The 15,516-nt window shown below is 52.5% G+C and overlaps 1 protein-coding gene across 3 annotated transcripts in view; it reads right to left on the reverse strand.

The window, feature by feature from the left end:
* Positions 1-10,405: 10,405 nt before the first annotated feature.
* Positions 10,406-15,516, reverse strand: part of ASIC2 (acid sensing ion channel subunit 2) — a 1,100,666-nt gene continuing 1,095,555 nt past the window's right edge. For all 3 annotated transcript variants that reach the window (XM_073879423.1, XM_025851506.2, XM_025851505.2), the window contains 3 exons: positions 14,627-14,706; positions 13,154-13,222; positions 10,406-11,363 (listed from right to left, as the gene is read on the reverse strand). In XM_073879423.1, the coding sequence (XP_073735524.1) occupies positions 11,262-11,363; positions 13,154-13,222; positions 14,627-14,706 (251 nt within the window). In that variant the 3' untranslated portion in view covers positions 10,406-11,261. The remainder of the gene's footprint in view (positions 11,364-13,153; positions 13,223-14,626; positions 14,707-15,516) is intronic.

Below are 15,516 nucleotides of genomic sequence, written 5' to 3' on the forward strand. Positions count from 1 at the left end.
ATAAATTTAATTGAGCAAAGATTTTCTTGGGCACCCTCCCTGCCATCAGAGACTGCCTCCCAAGAATGAACTGAGCTTACTCCATATCCTGCCCCTTCCTGCCCTCCCCTGAGTTCAGTTCTCCATCCCAGGTCTGCCCTATCCCTGAACAGTTACGTGCTGCAAAATTATTTCTCAGAAATGAAATGAAATTCTTAGTCCTTCCTTCTAACTGATCTCATCAAGGCATGAGAAAGAAAGGATTGAGCACATTGACACCAATGTAAGAGAATTCTTATCAACTTAACTCAGTCTCCAGTTGGGAGAATTTGGGGGCAGCATAAGACAGGAATGAAAAAAGTGCTGGCGATGTGGGGGGAAATATTCTGAGCAATGGAAGCAGGCTAGCATGACCCTGAGATCATAACCTGAGCTGAAATCAAGAGTTGGATGCTCAATCGACTGAGCCACCCAGGAGCTTCAAGTGTCGGACTCTTGATTTCGGCTCAGGGTTATGAGATCGAGCCCCACTTTGCGCTCTGCGCTGAGCGTGGAGCCTGCTTGGGATTTTCTCTCTCCCTGTCCCTCTGTCAACACCCTTCCCCCACCGCCGCCGCTTGTGTGTGCTCTCTCTCTCAAAAAGCAAAAACAAAAACAACGGTGTGTTGTGTACCTGAAACTCAAATTTAGTTAGGCATCATATATATATATATATATTTTTTTTTTTTTTAGGCGTTATATATTTTATCTGGCAACCTTGTCTGGGTCTACGATGTGTTGTGTACCTGAAACTCAAATTTAGTTAGGCATCATATATATATGTGTGTATATATATGTATATATATATATATTTTTTTTTTTTTTTAGGCGTTATATATTTTATCTGGCAACATTGTCTGGGTCTACTGTGGTATACTCCAGGCTTGTTTGGGGCGGTCCTTGGGACATTTGTTTTCTGTGGCTCTGGTCACAGAGGGTGGCCACAGTGGAGACTGCTAACACACTGGCAGAAGCCAAGGGGTGGAGCACCCCGAGTGGAGACACACCTTGGGCTTCAGCTAGACTCTCACCCTGCTTTCCAGTGCCCCCTAGCGGCAGAAAATTCAAGTGCTGGTGGCCGTCTCAGCCCGGTAAGGAAGTTAGCTACCCCGGGTACCGTTGACCATTGCTGGGAGGCTGGAGGATTGGGTGGAGGGTGTGGGTGGCTTCCAGGCAGCACACCACACGTCTCTGCCTTCCTCAATATGTGGGAAGCTCAGAAGGAGGCAGCACTGTCTCCCATTAACCTGGAGCTCAGTGTCTCAGGTCCCTTGGGAGGGACTGTGTGTGAAGGAGGAAGGTGGGCAAGTCTCAGGATCACTGTGGATATGGTAGCAAGAGAAGCAACCGCTGTGATGACTGAGAGGCTGAGCTCTGAGTTGAGATTGTAGATTCTTCTGGAAAGGACTCAGAGAACCCCGCAGTTTTCTGATCGAGGCATGGCTAGTGCTTCCCCGGGAGGAGAGATGACTGTGATGACGACTGCTCCTCCCCACCGACCTGCCATCTCCAAATCCACTGGTCAGCAAACAGCAGAGGGGTGGCGAAGTGCCCACAACTTGTAAGGCAGCCAGTTTCCTTCCGCTGCTGGTCTGGTGTTGGGCCCCTCGCATCGCCAGAGCGTAGCTGGCCCTGCCTTGGGTCCCACCCTGGCTTTTGCTTCTGCCTCTCTGTGGAGCTCTTGCCTCCACATCAAGGTGATGCTAGAACGTGAGGGCTGCTCATACACGTGGACGGTGGTGAAGGAATAGCTCCTTGCTGGGAGTTTGGCTTCTGGGGGATCAACGACAAATGGATCCATTCGCATTAAGTCATAGGGAGATACTGCTCTCTTTTTAATTTGGAAGCAACACTGTGTACCTACCATGTGCCATGCACCATCTAATCTAGACCCTGGAACAATTACTATCATGGAGCTCCCCTTGTTATCCCCATTCTACAGATAAGGAAATGGAGGCTCAGAAGAGATAAATTTGCACCTAGGAGATTCCATATGTTCTTAGGTCACTGTATTTTGCTGAGAGGTGGTTGTCCTGGGCCACCTGCAGGCTGTGCTCTCCCTCACCTGGCCTGAGACCCCTGGCCTATTATCTCTGGGTGATGCATACCTTCTATTTCAACTTCACTTTAGGTTTCTGTTGCCTGCAACCAGCCAGTTGCTCCACTGGGTCCCATTCACTCAGGAGTAGGTGGTCCTTGGAATCGAAGCAAGTGTTGTTAAAAGGACGTGGAGGCTGGCATGAAAATAGGGCTGGGCAGGGGCAGGCCTGGACAAGGGATCCTGGAGGCCTGGGCTGGGGGGTGGACCAGGAGCAGGTGGAGATGGAAGAGGAGAATCTAGGGGAGAGCCCTCACCTGTGCATGAGGGTTAAATGGTCTATAGGTCAACCTGGAAGTCCCAGTTTCTAAGTGATATTCTCAGACTGAGTAGAGTAACCAGGCTACCTCCTCATGTCTCTTCACATCCATGTCACACTCGCCCCACATTCTATTGCTCACTCTGTCCTGCCTCTTAAAAGCTTTCTAATATCTCTGGAAACTGTCCCTCCTGTCCATCCCAGATGCCACTGCTTTAACTCAAGCCCCTGTCACTTCTTTCCTGGGACAATGACACCGACCTCACCGACACCGTGAGAGTGTCCCTTGCCATCCCACCTCCTCCCTTCTGTGAGTGTTCCACCTTACTCCCTTGCATCCTGGCCATATGATGGCTTTTCTCACCTTTATTATAGTCCAAGTTCCTTGGCTTGGTACACAAGATCTCTCACAAGCCAGGCTCAGCCGACATCTACAGATTCATTTCTCAACTGCTCAGAAGCTTTTACCCTGGTGGGTTTCTATCCCTGGCTGCTTCATACTTGTCACCATCCCCTGCCATTCTTCCCCATGCACGCACTCCAGGCAGTCAACACGCTTGTTTTCACTGCACGGCTTTCACGCCTGCCCTCGGGTCTTCCTGGAATGCCATTTCCTTAGATCCTTGAGTGGCTATTAGTCTCCAGCCAGCTCTTGTCTCAATTTCACATCCTCAGATGAACTTCTCTGACCGCCATAGCTGAAGGAAGCTCCTCTCCCCTCTTGTCATGATCTTACTACTGTAGTGTGAATTACTGTCTGAGATTATTTCATGCACATGTGAATTTACATACATCCCACTTTCTGTCTCCTTATGGATGGTAAGCACTACGAGGGCAGGAAATGGGTCTGTTCCTTGTATTTCCAGCACTCGGAAGAGCGGTTGGCACGTAGTGGGTTCTCAGTGAAAGAATGAACCTGTTGAATGCATGACTGGTGCAGTAAAGAATGAATGGTGGGCAGTCAGCTAATGTTTGCAGAATCGGTGAATGAATTAGCCCTGATACCTTCTTTCAACAGAGGAGCAGTTCATGCAATGGGATTAAGTACCAGCTAAGTGTCAGGCCCTAGGCATCCCTCCAGAGGGACCCATTGCCCCTTCTGAGCCCTCTTGGGATGGCTTTCTCCCTCTCAGGGGGACCAACCTGGTTGCTTTTCATCCAAGTCCCACTTGCTTACGTCTTGGCCGTGTCTTGCAGAGGAAGTTCAGCACGATTTGGAAGGAATTGGCACAATGTTTTGTTTCGTTATGTTTCATTTTTTTCCCTCTTATCCTGGCTGCCTGACCTGGGGAAAGTCACTCTGCCTCCCTGAGCCTCAGTGGTCCTCAGGGACAAGGGGAAACTGATAAAGACCACCTCACAATATTGCGTTGATCACATAATACAGAGCACTGAGGCACCAAGTACCGGGCCTGGCCCAGCCTGGGGGCTTAAGAAATGCTGGTTTCCCTGAGCTCGGGGGCCCCCCCTGGGGAGGAATGGTGATCCTGCCTGTCCTGGTGACCGGGGTGTACTTGGGATGCCTGCGCCATGTCCTCAACACAGTTTGCTAAGAAGGAGGAAGAGCAGAGGGGAGACTGTGGGAAGAAGCAGCAGAAGGAGAAGGGGGATGGATTGGACAAAGTGGCAGAGATGTCTACAGAAAGCAGGGAGAATGAAGTGCATTATTGTCCCTCTTTTTGGTCCAAGCCACCTCATTCTTGGCTAGTTTGACTCCAGGAGACTAATGGGAAATGGGCTTGTCTAACTCTTTTGTTGCGGAGTGGGGTGAATGCTCCAGGGGATGATTAGCTACCCAGGTGCTGTCATTTCTCTACCTGGAGGCCCAGGTGAGGCAGGCGGGGACTCCTGGCAGCAGAGGGAGGCTCTGCTGAGCACTCTTCCTGGGCGGGTCCCTGTGCTCTGCCTGTAAGACTCATCCTTTCAGCCGGATATGGCTATTTTTTTTTTTTTTTCCTTTTCTACTCCAGGCACTGGCCTGAAGCTTCTAGAGTAGGAGGCTGGCCTGGTCAGATGGGGTCCAGCATTTAGTGGACACCTTCTTTGGGGTAGCAGATGTGCCCCCACTTCCTGCCTGTGGCCAACATCACAAACTGACCACAAGCCTCTATTCTACTACGTGCCAGAGATCCTTCCTGATGCTTCGGTGGCAGCCACTGTCCATGGAGTTGGCCAGTAGGATGGCGCTTCCTCATCTCCATCCTGTACCATGTGTGAGGCACTACATTGGCACTTTCCATAGTTAATCTTACTACCCCCACGGCACACTTAGGAGGTAGGTCACCCCCATTTTTAGGAGGAAACTGAGTTCCAGAGGAGTTCTAGCGCTTGCCCAAGGTAATGCAGTTGGTGGAGCTGGGATTCAGATGGAGCCATTGGCTTCCAAAGGCTGCGTGCTGTCCTTGGCGTGTCCCAGTCTGAACTAGCCTGTGGACTCTAGCTGGCTGGACCCCAGTGGAGGGAGGGCAGCAGAGAGACAGCGCCCTCCCATTCAGCAGAGATCTGTTCTTCCCCAGACCTTCCAAGTTCTCCTCCGCCTCTAAGCCTTCGCTCAGGTATTTGCCTGCCAGGAAATTCTCACCCATCTCTCTGAAACCTGCCCCACTTCAGCCCGGCAGACAGACCCAGCGTCCTGAGCCTCGGGCACCTTCACTGTAGCTCCCTTGCTGTTCAGGTTCTTGCATGTACATTTGTTGCCCACCTGTGCCCGACTGGACTCTGAGCCCCCCGAGATTGTGTCTTCTTGGTATATGGACCCATAGTGCCGGGCCCGTGGTGGGCATGCAGAAAATGCCCATGGAGTGAGGGATTCTGGACAGAGACCCTGCCTGGTGCTGGGATAGCTCCTTCCAGCTGTTCTTTGACCTCTTCCCTTCAAAGCTGGTTAAGTTGGGTATGCTTTGGTGCCCACTGACCACTTAGTCTTGGGCCCTTTTGATAATTCCCTTTGAAAGGAAACCACAAAGTCTGAATTCCACAAAAAACAAATGGCCCATGACGGTGACAAAAAGGAAACCACAAAGTCCGAATTCCATGGAAGACAAATGGCCCATGATGGTGATAAGTGGGCCACATGAACCACTTCCTTCAGAGGCATGGCGTGGAGAGCAGCTTCACAGAGACAAGGAGACAAGGCATCCAAATTCCCCATCCCAAAGCTTCACTCACGACCATTTTCAAGGGCTGTTTCAGTGTTGTTGTTGTTGTTTGGTTTTTTAAAGAAGAAGCATCATTACCCTCCTGCTCAGAAATGAATGAGATGTCAACAGTGGTATGTGTCCGGGGCCCAACAGCAGCCAGAGACCACAGGGCGTGCGCTCCCTGCACGTACACAGTGGGGCCAGCAGTCACGTTCCAAGAATCAGGCCACGGGGATGTTTGCCAAGTGATGCTGCGGTTGCTTTCTAGGTAGGCAGGTCTCCTCGGCCCTCAAAATCATCGCAGCATAAAATGACTTTTATGAAATCACATCTCAAGGCTCTCTGTTCATATTCATTTTCTGCTCACTCATTCATTTTGCCATCTGTGGGAGCTCATTAGCACACAAGCTACAGCAGGTGCCAAAGGTTTAAAAAAAATTACGGGAGGAAAAACTCGAAATTGATCAAATCCTGTCTATCTTTCCTTTTTTGCTCCTGTAAATTGAAAAATGACAGCCATTATGTCATTTTATGAGAAGAAATGTTGGTTGCTCTTTGTGGTGCTATGGCGCTTTTGTGGGAAGGGTTGGCACTTTCTGGACCAGGGAGTCTTTGTCTAGCCACAGGGCATCCCTGGAGGATCACAGATGGGCTCTGGGGGGCGGGGTCCACAACCCTCCTGAAATAAAGTGCAAAATTGCATGTATATCTCTGTGACCGTGTGCATTTTTTTTTTTTTTCTGGAGAGAGCTCATAGCTTTCACCTTATTTTGAATCCAAACAAGATTAAGAATCAGTGTTTTACAATGAATCATGGAACACTACATCAAGAACTAATGATGTAATGTATGGTGATTAACATAACAATAAAAAAATAAAAAAAAAGAATCAGTGTTTTACAGGAAGAAAAAAGAAAAGAAGAAAAGGGAGGAAGTAGTTACCTTAGCTCATTTAATCCTCATAATTACCCCCAAAACCCAGCATCATTAAACACTTGCTGGGATGTCTGATCCCCATTCTCGGCTTACACTCATAGACTATTGAGTTGGGGCACACCAAAGGCTTATCTGTTTGTTTTCAACCCCCTCTTCTTATCAAGAGGGGGAAACTGAGGCCCAGAGAAGTGAAGTACATTGTCCAATGTTATATGGTCAGTTTATAGCAGAAATCGTTTGGAAAGCCAATCCTTTGACTCTCTGTCCAAAGCCTTTGCCACTGTTGCTTAGCTCTTGCAAAGTCAGTGAGCATAGATTTCCACAAATGTTAAAGTGAATTAGTAGGAGACTCTCCTCCTACCTGTCCTCAGGCTGGGTTGGTTTCCACTGACCTATTTCTTGGTTCCCAGGGACCTTCTGGCCCCAGATGCGCCCAACCTATTAGCCCTCGGAATATTCAAATGCACGCACAAAATGATTCCATGTGCCAGGAGTCTCAGATAAATGGGGAGAAAGCCATTTGCTAAATAAATTAACCCTTGGCTAGGAAGTATCTTTACAGACACTTGGAGAGCAGGGCAAGGAGCTGAAGGGCTTCAGCCATGACCCGCCCCTCATCCTTTGCACCTGCCTGTCTCTAAGTGGTCATTTTGGAGGTTTTCCCCTTTCCATTCTTTGCTGGGGTTCCCTGGGCCTACATGGTGGTGTCCCTTCTCTAGCACTCCTCACCCCGCAGACTTGGTATGTGCTGCTCTCTCTCATTCTCTGAACTTAGGTTCATCTTTGTAGTCTGTTTACTTGTCAGTATCCCTGCTCAGATGATAAATTTCCTTGGGGGCCAGTGTCCAGTGCATAATGGACAGCGTAGGGCTGCCCTGGCTGTGAGTGCATCAGGGCTGGCCGCATCCTTGGTCTCCTGGAGCCACCGTCTCTATTCTGTACCGGGCAGCTCATTCACTGGTGCTTTTTTTGTTTTTTAAATTTTATTTTTTTAATTTTTAAATTTTTTATTGTTATGTTAATCACCATACATTACATCATTAGTTTTTGATGTAGTGTTCCATGATCCATTGTTTGTGTATAACACCCAGTGCTCCGTGCAGAGCATGCCCTCTTTAATACCCATCACTCACTGGTGCTTTCTGGAGGCCCTCCCCTCTGCTCTGAGGTTAATTCTCAAAATCAAATTAAAATCTCCAGGTTTTTGGAGGAAGAGGTCCCAGGTGTCTCCTTGGGCCTCTAGGCTCAGGCAGGCTGAGCTGAGCTTCCCCTGAGCAAACACAATAGCCACCAAGATCACATCTCTGGGCAGTGTCAGCCTCTGACTTCCTCCTTCCCAGCTCACCAAGAACATTTCTCCAGAGACCCTCTGTGAACCTTTCTCACTAGGCATGTTTGTGATGAAGACTCTTACAAAAATAGCTTCAAGCTGGAAAGAGGAAAATTAACTCTGGTTTCTCCCTGCCAAAAACAACAAAGCAACAGCGTGCAAGCAGCCAATTCAGTCCCTGGCATGGCTACTCACGGAAATGTTTCTTTCATTCACTGCCCCTAAATGCAGCAAGTCCCACTGATTCTGTTTCTGAGGTTATGTGCCGTCATTTGATTGACTGATTGATTGACCTGTCTCTTTGAGATTACTGATAATTCAACCTGTGGTTTGGGCTCCTGGTCTTCCTGTCATCCTTGGGGTCCCTCTCGAAAATGTGACACATCCCCGAGTCTCCTCTACCAAACGTCTCCAGGTCTTCACTAAGGAAATGATTACACACATGGCTACTTGTTTGAAAATGAGAAGAAAAATCACCCCAGCACTCCCAAGAATTCAAGCATACACTGTGTCTTTGGTTAACTGCTTAATTGCAATCCATAGCTGGCTATTAATTTGCTCTCTTGAGTTTCCTATCTTTTCCCCTTTAAACAGATTAAGTCTGTAGTTCTGCTCCAAGACGGAAAAAAGCCAGAATCTCCAAATTGGGAGGGGCATGTACATATGCGAGGCCGAAAGCAATCTGAACCCACTAGAATATTCTGTGTTCCGTCACAAATTGATCTGAAGTTTCTTCTTCTTCTTCTTCTTTTTTTTTTTTTTGAAAGGAAGCCAGAAAACCAATGAAGCAGTTCACATTGCAACTTCAGCTATAGATTTTTAAAATATTTATGAAACTGTTAAACTGGAACAAGGCAGAAGCATCCTGTAGATTCCCAACCCGCTGAATAGACATTTCTTTTGTTCCTGTCCCCAATGGGAGCTGTCTGAGGACACTCACTGTTCCTCGGCATCTGACAGTCGAAGCACCAGAAGGACATTTTCCAGCCTGATGCAGTGAGGTGTGTGTTTGTCTAAGGAGAGGGCCTTCCGTGCCCTGGGAAAGTCTGGGAAGGTGATCACTTTCAGTGCTTCTTGTTTTGCGTCATCTTGGTGGGTCTAGAGATGGAATTATGAGCCTGGGAGCTTGGGAGTGTAGCTTTGACATGGCCATTAAACTCACTCTGTGACACTAAGCAAGTCCATCCCCTCCTCTATTGGGTCTGCTCATTTGGAAAATGAGGGCAGTAGGCTATATGGTCCAAAGGTCCTTTGATAGGTAGAATAATGCCCCCCCTAGATGGCCACATACTAATCCCTGGAACCTGTGGATGCGTTACCCTATATGGCAAAAGAGACTTTGACGTTTGTGATTAAGTTAATGACCTCGAGATGGGGACATTATCATGGGTTATCCGGAGGGCCCGGTCTAATCATAGGAGTCCCCCAAAAGTGGAAGAGGGAGGCAGGAGAAGGTCTGGGATAGAGGGAGAGGTGACCCAGGAGGTCACGGCTGTGAGGCAAGGACCCCACCCACCATTGCTGGGTTGGCCGATGGTAGAAGAGGCCACCAGCCACGGAATGTGGGTGGCCTCTAGGAGCCGGAAAAGGCGAGGAAACGGTTTCTCTTCTAGAGCCTCCAGAAGGAACACAGCCCCGCCGACACAGATTTTTAGCCCGGTGAGATCCGTGTCAGCCTTCTGAATTCCAGAACTCGAAGGCAATACGTCTGCTTTTAAGCCGCTACGTTTGTTGTGATTTGTTACAGCAGCAGTAGAAACCGAAAACAGGGCGCCTTCCAGCAGCGCTTCGCTCGGTCCCTAAGGATTAAAGCCTGGCTTGGCCCACAGCCTCGGGCAAGCCCGGCTGAGAAAGAAGGTGCTGGGAGGAGGCATTTCAGGGATGCCGTGTCCCAGCCGCCCCCTGGCCACCGCGTGTGACTTGCCGGGCACCCCTGCGCAGAGACAGCGGCCTGAAGGGCCTCGGGAGAGTAACGGTTGCACGCCCTGCAATCAGCATGATGCCAGAGGACGAGGATTCTGCCCAGACAGGAAGCCCCTTTTTGTGGGAGGGGCTTGAAAGGCCACGCCCTCTCTCCACGAGGCCCCTCCCCCCTCCTTTCCCACTTGGCCAGCGGTCGTGGGGAGCCAGGCAGAAAGCCAGTGTGACCTCTGCAGGGACAAGCAGAGGTCTGCTTGATGGGGGGTGGGGGGTGAGGAGGTGGGGTGCAGAGAGAGGGTCTGGAAAGGCTGCCGTGTGGGAGGCCAGCCCGATTTCACGGACAGGATCAGAGGCGCAGGCAGGCTTCCTTCATGGTTTTTAGGTTTGGGCAGCATTCTCTGCCTCCCCCTCTTCAAGCCACACGCCCATGGTCCGCGACAGTGTCGTTCAGGCCATGAACTGTTACCCCCTTAATGGTCATGAAATCATTTACAAGGTTGCAATCAATAATTTTTAGAGATTTAGAATAGACTAGAAGTGCATACGCTCTATACACTTTGTAAAGGTAAGCGCTGCTGCCGGAGACTTTACCTGTATATAATCTGTGGGTTCTGACCTGGCCGGCCTGGCCCCTTCGAAAGGCTTCCGGGGGAGAGAGCGCTGAGTATGGGGGAGAAGGCAGCACCAACTCAGCCGTTTCCACAAGACCAGCTTTTAATATGACCGTGACTGGAAGCACGAATAAATAAACGCCAGAGAAAATGGAAAAACCAAATCAAACCAAACCTCAGAACATCAAAACCCAAATTCGGAAAACAAAACCAAACAAAACAGATCTCCGACAGACAAACAAAACACCCCCCCCCCCCCGGAAGAAGAAACAGATTCGGACTGTACAAGCTGGGTCACGGGGACGGCAGAATGACGTGGGTCCCATGGATGAGTGCTGGAGTCACCCAGGCCACCCTGCCTCCACCAGGCGCTGGGACAGGGGTGGGGTGGAGGGCCCTGGTCAGCCCATGGGCCGGCTCAGGGGAGGGAAGGGGTTTGTGGGCCGGTTAAGAACCTTCACAAAGTACACAAGGACTGGACGTGGTTGAGAGTTCTGCGCTTTCCCTCTCGACTGTGCAGCTGTGATCCCAGCGTGACCACAGGGTGGTGACCTCGGGGCTGGAACCTGGTCCCGCTGTGCCCTGCAGAGTGGCCGCTGGGAAACGCGTGGAGCAGAGTCGTGTACAGAGACAGACGTGGAGGTGGCGCCGTGAGCAGTCTGAGCATGCAGGTGCTTTATACATCTGGCAGTGAGATGTGATGGCAGGTTGGTTCTCGGACAGTTCCAGAGTGTGACTCATTTCTCCTAAAGGGACGCACGGCGGGGCCCGAGGACGCGTCATGTCAGACGTGGCCGCAGCGAGGTTTTGGCAGAGAGTTTGCTATGTGTGCATAGGGGGCTCTTGCTTCTTTCTGTCATCAGGGGCCATCCCACCTGCGCCTGCTGTCCCCTGTCCTGGGTTTTGGGCCTCCAAGTCTGTTTGGGGGGTGCCGGGTGGTCCAAGGGTTGTCAGCAGGCAATCTCCTCCAAGGTCCCCAGGGCCGTCTGCAGGGGCACATTCACAGTGTGGCTGATGGTTTCAGAGTGGTTTGGCATCGTGTCACAAGTGCTCTGGAGGGAAGGGGACAGCGGGGGTTGGTATTCATTCTGCAAAATGGCATCATGATGCCACTGGCAGCCCAGCTGAGGCCCTGGGAGCTGTGCCCCCCCCCCCCGCGGGCTCTCCAGGGGAGCTGCTCCTGCCGCAGGCATCTCAGGGGCTGGTGAGCTGTTGTGGGGGCACGAGGCTGGGGGCGCCTCGCTGCCGTCAGAGCCCTCACCATCGCCCACCTAGGTGCCCCCAGGGTGGGGAGAGGGCTCCCTGGTGATGGGGCTCAGCAGTGGTTTGAACTTCTCTTCTAGACGTGCCCCTAATGTATCATCCAAAGCTGCGTGCTCTGAGTGCTCTCTAGCTTCGAGGCGGGAGGACATCCCCTCCTGCCCTCATCTTGGGGGGGTCCCCCTTGAGGCCTTCCTGGGATGGAGGAAGTGGAGCCCATGGCTAGGCTTGGGGCAGGGCGTGCCAATGGCTGAGGCCAAGTAGGAAGTGGGGAGGCCCCCCCCCCCAACAGCCAGAACCAGAGTAGTCCCAGCTCCCCAGTGGACCTTTAGGGTGGGGCCTGCCCCAGAGGAAAGCAGGGCGGGGCTGGGAGGGCCTTGAGGCTGCAGAGGGCTGGGGGCTGGGAGGGATGGGAACAGATACTAGGAGGCTGTGCCAAGAACGTGGGGGAGATTTGACGAGGATGGGGCTGGGGGAGGGGGAGTGGCGGAGGGGGGCCTGGGGGAGTGGGAGGCAGCGCCTCTGAGAGGTTCTGAGGGCAGAGGGAAGGTGGGGTGTGGAGGGAACCTCCACTTGGTGAGCACTTCCTATAACCGAGGCACTGCTGCGGGCTGTCGAGGCAAGGTCCGCTTAATCCAAATGACAACTCCCTGAGGTCGCTGTGAGTCAGCAGCTGCTCAGGCACACGGCTAGGAACAGGGACCCCAGCCCAGAGCCTGGGTCCCTTCCACCTGCCCTCCCCTCCACAGATAGCTGTCTTCTATTCAACAGAGCTGCAGGGGCCCGGGAGAACCGAGGCAGAGATTTTTCAGCCTGGAAAGTGGGTAGAGAACTAGTGTCTGGAATAGAAATGGGGGCCTGTCTGGGGGAAGGGGCTGGCCTCAGTTTGGATTTGCGGCCTTCGGACACCCTAGTGGGTGTGGTGCTGTCAGGGCAGAGCTCTCCCCTGGGGAAAGCCGGAGATACCAGGCAGCCGGGAGCCGACTGAGTTTGGGAAGGAGGGCGGACAGCCAGCTGTGAGAGGTGCTGCCTCGCTGCCCGAGGGAAGACAGGCAGAGTGGGCCGGTGGTCAGGGGAGCTCTGCCACTCACCAGCTGGGGGAACTGGGGCTTCTGGGCCTCAGGTGCCTCAAATACACAGTGCCCGACGTGGCACACAGTAGTTGGCAGTTATGATGGGTATCACGGCTGCTCCCAACCTCGCGGGGCCCCGAGCTCCCTGTCCCCTTCAAATGGAGTAGAGCACCAGTGACGTCCTTACTTGCATTTTGCCCACCTGAGGACTCAGCGCGTAGAGCCTCCCTGCTTCTCCCAAGGCATGAGATGAGAGCAGTAGCCCCCCGGCCCGGGACAAGCCCGACTGGGCCAGGCAGGACCTCCCCTTGCGAGCATCTCCCGGGATGGCCGTATCCAGCGCTTGCCATTGGGCCCCGGGGCTCAGTGGGGGTGTCCTCCAATGAGCCAAGTTAAGGTGTGCGGGGAGGTGCGTCCCTCCTGCCCTGGCCCTGACCCTGACCTCTGGTCTCATGAGGCCCACTGATGCAGGGGGACAGAGCAACCTACAGCGCAGGTGCTGCTCTTACCACGTTCTCCTCGTGGCTCCCTTCGTCCTCTTCTTTGCCAAGCAAGTCTAGGAGCTTCTCTTTGATCAGCTGCAAGAGAATCAGGATGGGCTCGGTCAACCCGGGGGACGGGTGTGAAGGCAGAAGGAGCCCACCCGGCAGCCAGCTCTGGGAGCCCCTCCCCCAGCTTTCGGCTGAAGGGAGGTTTTGGCGCAGGAGCATGAGCCTGGAGGAGGTCACAGGGGGGCCCCATCTGGCATGGGGACGGACTTCTCTTGGGGATGGAGGGTGTGCCTGAGAGCCCGGGAGCCCGCTCCGGAGGCTGGGCCTGGGGGATGAGGCCTGGCAGCCCCACTTGTTCATTAGATCAGGGCACCCCTGAGTCCATAACATTTGATTCTTAGTGATAAAGGGTAGGCATTCAACATGTTCCCTAGTATGATGTAATTTCCGTCACTTTATACAGCAAAAACTTCTATTTCACAAAAATTAATAAGCAAAGCAGAATAAGATTTGGCCTTGAGGCCTGATCTGGGTTTGGGGAACAAGGTCACCATGCTGGGAGGTGGAGTGAGGCGCTCCCGAGTGCCCTGGTCTCGGGTCTTTCCCCACAAAGGTTCCTAGTGGGCTTTGGCTGAAGACAGCCCCCTCTGGGAGTCAGAACACTGCTCTGCAGGCTCCTCTTGCTGGACCAAAACTCAGTGGGTCCTGGGGATGCTGAGGAATCCCCTTAGGAATTCTGGAGCCCCCGGAGCCCGCCTGACTCGGGGGGATGGCACAGTGACACTCAGAGCCAGAGGCCACGGTCAGCTGCCTGTCCTCGGAGAAGCTTTCAGAGCCTCTATTCCAGCTGCCTGTTGAGGGAGACATCTTAGGCTATGCACAGCCAGAAGCGGCCTGTGTGCCCTTGCTCTTCTTGCTCAGGCTTGATGGAGACCACCAGGCAAGGCCCCTTCTCTAAACCTGCCTGCACCAGGATGGGTTCTACTCAGGTGACGGGCCACCCAGAGGGCGGGTGTGTGTATTGCTTGAATGTAGCGTCTATGTGTGAGTGGTATGTGTATAATGTGCATGTGTGTTTGTGAGTGATGTATGTGTGTGTGGCCGAAGTGTGTGTGTGTGTGTGTGTGTGTGTGTGTGCGCGCGCGCTGTGGGTGTGTGGGTGCAGACAAACACGTGTATGAAGTGACCACAGCTGGCCTCAGGTTTGGCTCTTCTCCTTCTCAACCCTACCTCTCCCCCATCCCATTTTGAGTGTGGACAGACCACAGCTCTTCCAGTTCCCTGAGGAGAGGAGCTGGCTTCGGTCTCTCTTGGACCCACCCCTCCTCCGTGCCTAGGACTTGGTGATAGACAATGTCCACGGACAGGCAGGAGAAAGCAGGCTCTGGGTGGAAAGAGGTCATTCTCTCCCCCATGCTTTGGTTCTGAACATCGGGGCGGGATGAGGGTCCCAGCATATGATCATTTCCCCACGAGCAACCCCAAGCTTACCTCATAAATATAATCAAAGAGCTCTAGTATTGTAAGGATACTAGCACCAATAAACAATCCCATTTGACCACCAATATCACCTGGGGAGAGAAACAAGATCAAAGATTTGGCTTTAGTCACAGTGCTTCTAGGAAGGGGTGAGCAGACGAACTCAGAAACCAGACTTTTGGAACCGTTCCCCTACCACGGGGAGCCTGGGCCTGGGACAGGTCAGGCCTTGGACAACTCCCTCTCTTACTGAAAACAGCACCCAGTGGCAATGGGAACGAACCCGAGTGTTTACTGGAGGGCCTAGAGTAGACCTCCCAGGCTAACAGGCTTATTCAGTGACCTTCAGAACCACACGGAATGGGCCCTTCTTTGGCTCTGGGCTGGGAATAGACAAGAAGTGTGTGGTGTTTGCCTGGAGCGAGGGCAGTCTAGCCCAAGACTCATGGGTCGGGTGTCCTGGGTGGGGGTCTTGGGAACAGTGGCCCAAGAGACCCCCCCACCCCACCCAATCATGACCAGGCCTACAGGGCCAACTCAGGGCAGCTCTCACCCTTAGGATAAGGCCATAGGAAGCATCCCCTCACCCTCCCACCTGAAGGTAAATGTTCACTTTGGTCTTTTTCTAGAGTAGGGGTTCTTGCCAAGGGGTGTAGAGGCCCCACTGACCAAAGTCTTTTCTGACCGGTCTTCAGGTCTTCTCCCTCCTGAGAGATCTATACTCAGTGTAGATGTCTGGACCTACCCCGGCTCTATAAAATCAGAATCTCTGGGGCTCGGGTCTGGAAGTCAGGAGTTTTAAGTTCCCAGGTGTCCTGCGCCCACCAGGGCTTGAGAACAACTCCCCTGTGGGAGTTGCTGATGGTTGGAGACCCTTTGAAACTGAATGCAAGATGTTACAT

The sequence above is a fragment of the Callorhinus ursinus genome, unplaced genomic scaffold (assembly GCF_003265705.2).
Source record: "Callorhinus ursinus isolate GAN/ISIS: 27379988/994484 unplaced genomic scaffold, GSC_fseal_2.0 scaffold34, whole genome shotgun sequence".
NCBI lineage: Eukaryota > Metazoa > Chordata > Mammalia > Carnivora > Otariidae > Callorhinus > Callorhinus ursinus.